The sequence below is a fragment of the Danio aesculapii genome, unplaced genomic scaffold (genome assembly GCF_903798145.1).
Source record: "Danio aesculapii unplaced genomic scaffold, fDanAes4.1, whole genome shotgun sequence".
NCBI lineage: Eukaryota > Metazoa > Chordata > Actinopteri > Cypriniformes > Danionidae > Danio > Danio aesculapii.
The window spans coordinates 20,527-29,817 of NW_026613701.1; the positions used below are offsets into that span (position 1 = coordinate 20,527).

The following is a 9,291-nucleotide window of genomic DNA, read 5'->3' on the forward strand; positions in this document are numbered from 1 at the left end:
TCATTTACGATTCACTTTCACAGAGAAGAAAAGTGTCAACCCAAAAAGGGACTTCTTCTTTTGGGGTTTTTGTGACTCTGCTGTTGCTTCAGCCTTTTCCTTCTTCTTGCTGCCCTTTTTGGACTTGAAAGGGCCTCTTAAGCTGCAAAGAAATAACACTCAATTAATTCAAGCGTAATAATAATAAGTTTAAAAAAACTCACAAATAATTTTTATAACTCTTTGAAACTGCCCCTTGTAGGCTTTGATCCATATTGTGGTGACTTTTGGTGTCTGTCGCTTTAAATTCAAATGAGATTGTGCTCTTTTTAAAAAGAGGGCAGTGCTACAAACGCCTATATGTAAGCATAGTGGCAGATTCAAAACTCTGCAGATGGCTGCTTCTTACTTAGGGCTGTTTATGCTAATGAGGGTGAGATCATCACTAATGGGCGGGACTTCCCCTATTAATGACATTTAGAAAGCTAAATGAACATGTACAATACGTTATCTCTGTGAGAAGCTAAAATTGTCAAAAGAAGTGTCTCAGAAGAAGGCAGTCTATATATACGCTGATAATCTGTGCATTACTAAAACTCGACATTTAAAGTGTCTCTAACTTGCTGATATTATCTTCGCAGGTACGCACTGAAACCTCTAAAGGCTGATTTATAGTTCGCCTGGCGCCATGTCGTGGACCTTCGCTGACTGCATGCGCACCACGCAAAACAGACGAGGCTTTTATACTTGACGTATTCGCCGTTGTGAAACGACAGGAGGCGGTCAAAAGAAATAAATTGTAAAGCAGGAAGTTTCCGGAATGACGTCATATCATTAATATCATTCAAGATTTTTTTAACTAATTATTTTTATTAATTATTTTAATGATTGTAAAGATTTTTATTCATTTAAAATGTATAAATTTTAAATCAAACTTTGATGCATAACTTGCTTTTGTTCATATATCGACATATCTGGACAGTTTTACCAGTTTATTAAAATATTAATGACAAGAAAACATGAGTTGATCTACAAATATATTTTTTATTATGGCAAGAATAAAAGAAAAAAATACACTTACTAAAAAATGCTGCCTTTTTTTTTTGATTTAAGGCTGATTTATACTTCTGCGGCAAGCGCAAGCATATGCTTTGGACGTCTAGCCCTCACCGTGGCTGACGCTGATGCGCACCTCTCAAAAAATTGGTCGGCTTGGTAGCACTGATGAGTGTGGGCGGTGCTGAGAGGCACGAGCCTGATGGAGCGAGTGTTTACAAGTGTCGAGTCCTGTGAAGGAGCTCCAGATGGAAAGCGTGTCCACCGGTTCCTATCTCTGAATGAGCGAGTTTTCGCTACTTGTGCACTAAGGTAGAATTTAAAAAAAGCAAAACACCGGCGAAGAAACTCGACACAGAGGAACTTAATAACCTACAGCCAGCTAGCATTTCGGAAGTGTTATTGCAGAGCAGCACAAACAGCGCGCAGAAGTATAAATGCACAGCAACGTGCAGGGCATTCGCCAATTGCTCGACGCAGAAGTATAAACCAGCCTTAAGCCCACTCTACATCTGACACATTTACCAGACATCCCAAATCTCCCGGAAGTTCCCGTTCAGTTCTATGCATTTGCGGGAGACTCCCGGATGCCAGCAAATGAATGATAATCTCCCGGAAATTGCGCATCTCCCACCCGATCCTGAAATACTTTGCGCACCCGCATCCCTCCTCGCTCTTCAGATACATCTTATATGCTAAATAGGCAATAATGGTTCAACACCCACATCATTATCACCAATAATCCTAGAAAAATAGACCATGAGTATATTGTAAACCGATAGGTTCAAATATTCTTTTCCAGTTATCAAAAAAATAATTTGTTAATTCATTATAGTTTTGTAGCTTTTAAATTGTTTTAAATTCACAATTGTAATATATACATCAGTGTAAACCTATGAATGGTGGAAAAACATATTCTGTATTTGAGTATTAAAACCACTTGGGTCTCCACTTTTACCAAGGCCTCTGTTTTTGGCTTTAACAAACTTATCCCCCAAGTTTTTCTAAACTTTTTTTACAAAAACTTGCAGTTTCTAGCCAAGAATTATCGGCCATTGGGTTATCCCTATGATCACACATGAATGAATCATAAAGATGTCTGTACAGGCGTACCAAAATCTCTTTAAAGTGATTCATATTGAACTCAAATGAAATGCGACGCCGCACAAACCAGCCGAAAGTGTGTCGCGCACACCCAAAGCGAACCTCCGCAGAGACCGCGATGACGTCACATTCGAACGTCACACACTCAAGCGAACACGTTGAGTATAAATCAGCCTAAATGACGAACGGCTGCTTCTCACTCAGGGCTGTCTATGCTAATGAGGGAGAGAGATCATCACTAATAGACGGGGCTTTCCCTCTCTGATGACATGTACAAAGGTAGAACGTCAATCAAAGTGTTTCTGCAGACAGTGTGACTATAAAAAATAGGTTTAATTACTTTTTACCATTTGAAGTTGGTTATAGTCACACACTGCTGCCACACGGCTGTGTTTAAACTCCTTGTAAAAGTGATTTTTGTATAAAAGCTCCCCTTTAAACTTACCTTTTTAAGGATGTTTGTCTTCATGTTCATTAGCTTCTCCCTGAAGGTCAGCTTTGGTGGATCCTCCTGAACTGACACATCTCTGGTTTTCGGTTCAGGTTCGCTCACTGGATATTTCTTCGCCAGCAGCTCAAATACTTGACTGACCACCAGATCTGTCAAGTGATCCACCACCGTCAGACCGGAGTCCGCTTCTTTTATGATGAAGGGCATCAGTGGAGTTTTTTCAGGCTGATTTGAAGGACATGGAAAAGTAGAGGACACAAAGAGCCTGTGCACGAGCTCCTCCACGAAATATCGAAGAAACTCTTTCGTGGTCAGTCTGACCTGCAGGAGCGTCTCGCGCCTGATAATGCAGTTCATTAAATCTGCAAGTCTCTGATGCAGACGATCTGAAACTGCGGAATCGTTACTATTGCCAGTGAAGTGATTGCTGCACTTCAACTTGCAAAGATCGGTCATCAGGGAGTCAAATAAAGTGGTTGTTTTTGCTTCAGGCTTGCATGACTGTTGATCTGACGCCAGCAGGAACAACAATCCACAATCAGTGGACTGAAATGTTGGCCTCAGAACAGGGACGTGTTCACTTTTCCAAATTTTTGACCCCTCAATGGGATTCTTTAACCAACAACGAATGACATCCTCTGTTATGTATTCGATCACATTGCTTGTGACCTCCACCGATAGACTCTGTCTATGGGCAGTTGGAAGTTGGTCCTGAATTGAAACAAGAACGGTGCCGATTGCTGTTGCGGCCGCTGTTGGAGTGATGTAGTGATGTAAATAACGGAGCTTTTGGATGACTCCATTGATCAGCAACTCTCCAATAGCACAGCAGGACTCATCAGGGCTGAGATAAAGGAAGCATGACGATGATGCCAAGTTGATTTTCAGTATATTGTTATGCATCACCATGTTGACCCGATGAAAAACATGTTCCACAACAATTCCAGCGAGCTCAGACGACTGCAAACTGAATTCTCCTAAAGAGTCCAGTAAGCTGCAGTCTGCCAGGAGACTTTCCACGGTGATCCCGAAAAAGGTTTCAAGGGGATGCATGAAGGGCAGTTTTTCCACCTTCAGGATGTCTGGTATGCTCGATGTGTCCTGATAAAGGTCTTCAGTGGATGAGGATGTCGAGTTCACCACTGCTGACGGACTCACACCTGTTATCTCTGACAGTTTGGGCAGTAAATCAGATACGGTGGTGGTGGCTGACTTTACAACAGACGTCAGCATTTGGTCGATTTGGTGTCTGGAGAACTGTGTGGAAACATAAAAACAATGCAGTGAGCAGGTATTTAGGTCTGTCATGGATTGATAGGTCCTATGAAATATGCATTTTTATTCTATGCTTGACGTAATCTCAACCGAAACACAATAAGAGGGTGGGACATAGTGTAGCTCCTCCCCTTTCAAAAAAACAGCCAATGGCATTTTATTTTATCACCGCTCTGCCAGTGAGAGTGGTTGAGAACAAGCGCTTCAAATGAAAAGCAAATGTCTTGAAGGAGGAGGGGCATGTCAGATACTAGACAGCATTTGATTGGTTATGATTTGACGAGAAACTGAAGTAAGTGACGTGAATAAAACCGATGATCCATTTAGGTGGAAGTGACAAACTTACATGTTTATTTCTGTTTTATATCTTCTACATGCAGATTTTGGAGCATGTTAGCTAATAGATACCTTAAAAACGAACAATACTAATACTAACAATTTCATAGGACCTTTAATGACATAAAACATAAACACTGGAGTCATTTTGCTCACATTTTAAAATTATAAGGCTAAACGGCATGAAATGCCATTGATCTACAGAGATTTCCCAGTATTTCTCTGTTCCAATCGGGAGATCACAATAATTAACCCTGAAAAACCAAGAGCAAAAATGCTAAACACATGCGGGCATTTCTTCTTTCTTTCTGTTTACTGAACTAGTCTGCAGTAACGAAAACAGGAGACTCATTAGAAACAAACAGATGGCCAACCAAAAAGTAACTCAGGGCTATACAAAGAGTGGCCAACACAAAATACACACATTCCTGATATGTGAGTCCCATCTACAATTCAATACACTATGATGAATATTTAAGAAATGATAAATATTTAAAATAGGCACTATCCTTATAAATAAACTGCACATTTGCAATCTAAACAACTACATTCTCGCCTAAAAGAGCCTCAAAAGTACATTATGTTGTCCAACAGCTGCAATATTTGTCAAACTGTAGAGAGTCTATTGATCTGCTGTCACTCAATTTGGGCGGAGTAATACAGAAGGTGAGTAGGCTGTATGAGGGCTGATATTGCAGAATATCACACGGCTATCAGCCAATCAGATTCGAGAATCAGACAGAACTGTTGTATACACTACAATACACCAAAAGTTTACTGTAGTAAGACCTAAAGTATACAACAGTATTTATTAGTTTATGCTGTATTATTTATTAGCAACGTGTTGTAAATAATATATAATACACATTACTATGGTATGGTTCAACAACACAATAGTATTTACTATACATTACTATAGTATTTTTTCACTTGGTATGTTATTCCACAAGTACTTGCATGATGCTGACAGGCCTATAAATTATATATATATATATATATATATATATATATATATATATATATATATATATATATATATATATATATATATATATAAATTTATTTATTTATTTATTTATTTATTGTTTTTAACAATAATTTTAATAATACGGTGGTATTAATAGCCTGCTTCTGCTGTTACACTTTTAGTTACTTCTGGATTTCAATCATCTTGAGTTTTTAAGTTGACCTCTAAAACTGAATGTTTTCTTATTATATCTTATTTTTGAACACTGTTTAATACATATTTGACTAATATTTGTGTTCATACCTCATTCATAAATCCTGCAAATAATATTTAACAAGTAATTTGTTTACATGTTGACCATGTTTACTTATGTTTTTAAGCTTACTAGCTTATAAACAGTAACATAAACTCAAAGAACATACCCAAAATCTAAGAGACATAACTCATGTATTAATTAATATGGAAAGGTAGACTTACCGGGTAGCTCAACGACGCCTGTATCACCTCCAAATTCCTAAAAACAAACAATTGTAAGTATTACAGGTATAATCAAGTTATTACTGTATATAAGCTGATATTTATAGGTAATTTTTTGTACATTTATAACAATCAGCATATCAACCACTGCACAAAAAATGCCAGTATAAGAAACAATACGCAATTATTTAATATCTTCATCTATTTAAAACTGTAATATTTAATTTAATTGTACAAATTCTTTTATTCATCTAACATCAGCTTATTGACAATAGCCAATAAAGCAAATGTAATTAAATACCAACTTTTTTACCTTTAAATAATACCTTTTTCTTCTTTTTTAAGTATTTCCCAAATGATGTTTAATAGAGCAAGGAAATTTTTACACTATGTCTGATAATACTTTTCCTTTTGTAAAAGTCTTATTTGTTTTATTTCGGCTAGAATAAAAGCAGTTTTTAATTTATTTAAATCCATTTTAAGGTAAAAATTATCAGCCCCTTTAAGCTATATATTAAGCTATATATACGATAGTCTACAGATCAAACCATCATCATACAATAACTTGCCTAAATACCCTAACCTGCCTAGTTAACCTAATTAACCCAGTTAAGCCTTTAAATGTCACATATAGAAGTGTCTTGAAAAATATCTAGTAAAATATTATGTACGGTCATCATGGCAAAGATAAAATAAATCAGTTAATAGAAATGAGATATTAAAACTATTATTATGTTTAGAAATGTGTCGAAAAAATCTATTCATATTAATAATTCAGGGTGGGGGGGACTAATAATTCTGACATTTGTAAAGTGTTTTTAATTTAAAAAACTGAGATGAATGACATACTCCTTCACAGAACAGCTCACAGAAATCAACCATCAGTCCATTTTAGAAAATTTTGGGATGAAATACTTTTTATTCACTGTATTTATGTTTTTATTTCAGGGACAGATAATGTACGTTTCTGATAGAATGTCCCATTTAATAAATATTAAATTAAGAGTACATGAACATCTTGTCAAAGCTGATGTAAGCAATCAATTTGTTCAAAAATTCAAGTGCTTTAAAATTAAAGTGATAGCGCCACCTAAGTTTATGTTGGTAATTTGCTCGCATGTGTAGTTTGTGTGTAGGGTATGTGACACTGTAATATGGTAATATTATAATTATTTTTAGAATTAAATTTAGGATGAATTTGTTAATAAAAGCCAGTGTTTGTTTGAGATTCATTTTAGCTTTTACTTCAAGCTAAACTAGCTTCGGTTAACGCACGGTTAGCTATTCATTTTCTTAAACGAAACTAGCTAAATTTACTTTATTTACTATCAAAATATTGCAGGATCCGGTTTCTAGTTATTATAACCGTACATTATCGTGTAATAAGTGTAAAAAAGTGATAGACATACTGCTCTGTCAGATTCCAGATGAAGTTGGCGATGACTGATTGAAGACCGTCATCCTCCAGGTGTGGTACTGCAAGTTTTGCAGCTAACTGGGCTGCAAATGTCAGTTCTCTATGTTGCTCGGATTGAGCGCAAGCCATTGTAGGTTTGTTATCAAACTCCAGATGTAACGATACAGTAAAAGATGTTACAGCGATGATAGTAATGTGACTGAACAACCTCCACATTGCAATGTTCTGAACTGTGTCAAGATTCGCGAGTTCTGCAGCGTTCTAAATGTTCCACACGTCATGCATGCATAATGAGTTCTAATAGAATGTTGGCGTCCCAGTCACAAAACTCAATTACTGCTAGAGGAGTTTTTCTGGGGTTCATTCAGTGGAGGAAAACATGGTTATTACCAGATAAATTTGGTATTTCGAATAAAATAAAAGAGGTGCACTTTCAAATTTTGCACAGTATTTACCCCTGTAATCAATGCACTCTTGTCCAAATATTGTGATGTGGCTAATATTTGCACATTTTGTAAAAATGAGTTTGATGACATTTGTCATTAGTTTTTCCATGCAATGTATCATCTATGGAGGACGAAACCTGCAAAAATAATAAATAAATACGCGAAATAAATAAATAAAAAAATCATACGCAAATTCCTGCATACATAAAACAATAGATAAATAAATATGCAAATTAATAAATACACAAATTACTGCATGAATAAAACAATAAATGAATAAATACGCAAATTAATAAATTAATAAATAAATACATAAATAAATAAATACACAAATTCCTGAATACATAAAGCAATAAATAAATAAATACACAAATAATAAATAAATGTATATATAAATCTACAAACTCCTGCATAAATAAAAGCAATAAATAAATAAATACGCAAATAAATAAATGAATAAATAAATACACAAATTCCTCCATAAAAAATATAAATAAATAAATATTCAAATAAATGAATGAATAAATACACAAATTTCTGCATAATTAAAACAGTAAATAAATAAATAAATATGCAAATAAATAATTAAACGAATAAGTAAATATACAAATTACTGCATAAATAAAACTACATATAAATAAATTGAATGCACAAATAAATGAATAAATAAATACACAAATTCCTGCATAAATATGCAAATAAATAATTAAATACACAAATAATAAATAAATTTATACATAAATCTACAAACTCCTGCTTGAATAAAAGCAATAAATAAATAAATAAACACACAAATAAATAAATAAATAAATGAATAATTAAATACACAAACTCCTGCATAAGTAAAACAACAAATAAATAAATATGCAAATAAATGAATGAATAAATACACAAATTCCTGCATAAATAGAACAATAAATAAATAAATATGCAAATAAATGAATAAATAAACAAACATATTCCTGCATAAATAAAACAATAAATAATTAAATATGCAAATTTATAAATACATTAATAAATAAATAAACAAATTCCTGCAAAAATAAAACAATAAATAAATAAATATGCATATAAATAAATAAACAAATAAATATATACACAAATTCCTGCAAAAATAAAATAATAAATTAATAAATATGCAAATAAATAAGTAAATGAATGAATATATAAATAAAAAAATAAATTAATAAATAAACAAATTCCTGCATAAATAAGACAATAAATAAATAAATAAATACTCAAATTAATAAATAAATGTATACATAAATCTACAAATTCCTGCATAAATAAATATATAAATAATTAATAGGGCTTTGTGAAAGGGGAAGAATCTACTTTCAGTTTAGCATTTTCTTATTCCCCCAACATGCATGTAATTCATTTAATTTTAAATCTACCTGCACTATTTATATATTTATTTATTCAGGAATCTGTGGATTAAATAATTTATTTATTTATTTGCAAATTTATTCATTAATTATTTATTTGTTATATTACATTTCCAAGGTTAATATGAGTGGTAATTTGCACCTTAAGGATGTTTTTTTTTTGGTTTTTTGAAAACCAAAACAAATCATTAGAAGCCACTGTGAACTTTCTTATACTTGCTGGGATTTTTTCCTTTCACAAACAGATGTTTCTTAAATTTTTTTATTTTATTTTATATACTTCTTATGTGAAATAGAACATTTAGTTAACTCACTTAGATTAATTAATAGTAAGAAATTTGCTTCTTTCTTAGGTAAAACAAATAAAATAAATCATGCTTGAATAATGCAAAATG

At 33.4% G+C, this 9,291-nt stretch overlaps 1 protein-coding gene across 1 annotated transcript; it reads right to left on the reverse strand.

The window, feature by feature from the left end:
* LOC130220214 (uncharacterized) lies at window positions 1-7,278 on the reverse strand. The gene is made up of 4 exons (XM_056452589.1): window positions 7,055-7,278; window positions 5,646-5,682; window positions 2,581-3,847; window positions 1-134 (listed from the first exon to the last, which is right to left on the reverse strand). Exons 1-4 carry the CDS (start codon window positions 7,276-7,278, stop codon window positions 1-3), a joined length of 1,662 nt encoding a protein of 553 aa, XP_056308564.1.
* Window positions 7,279-9,291: the final 2,013 nt, after the last annotated feature.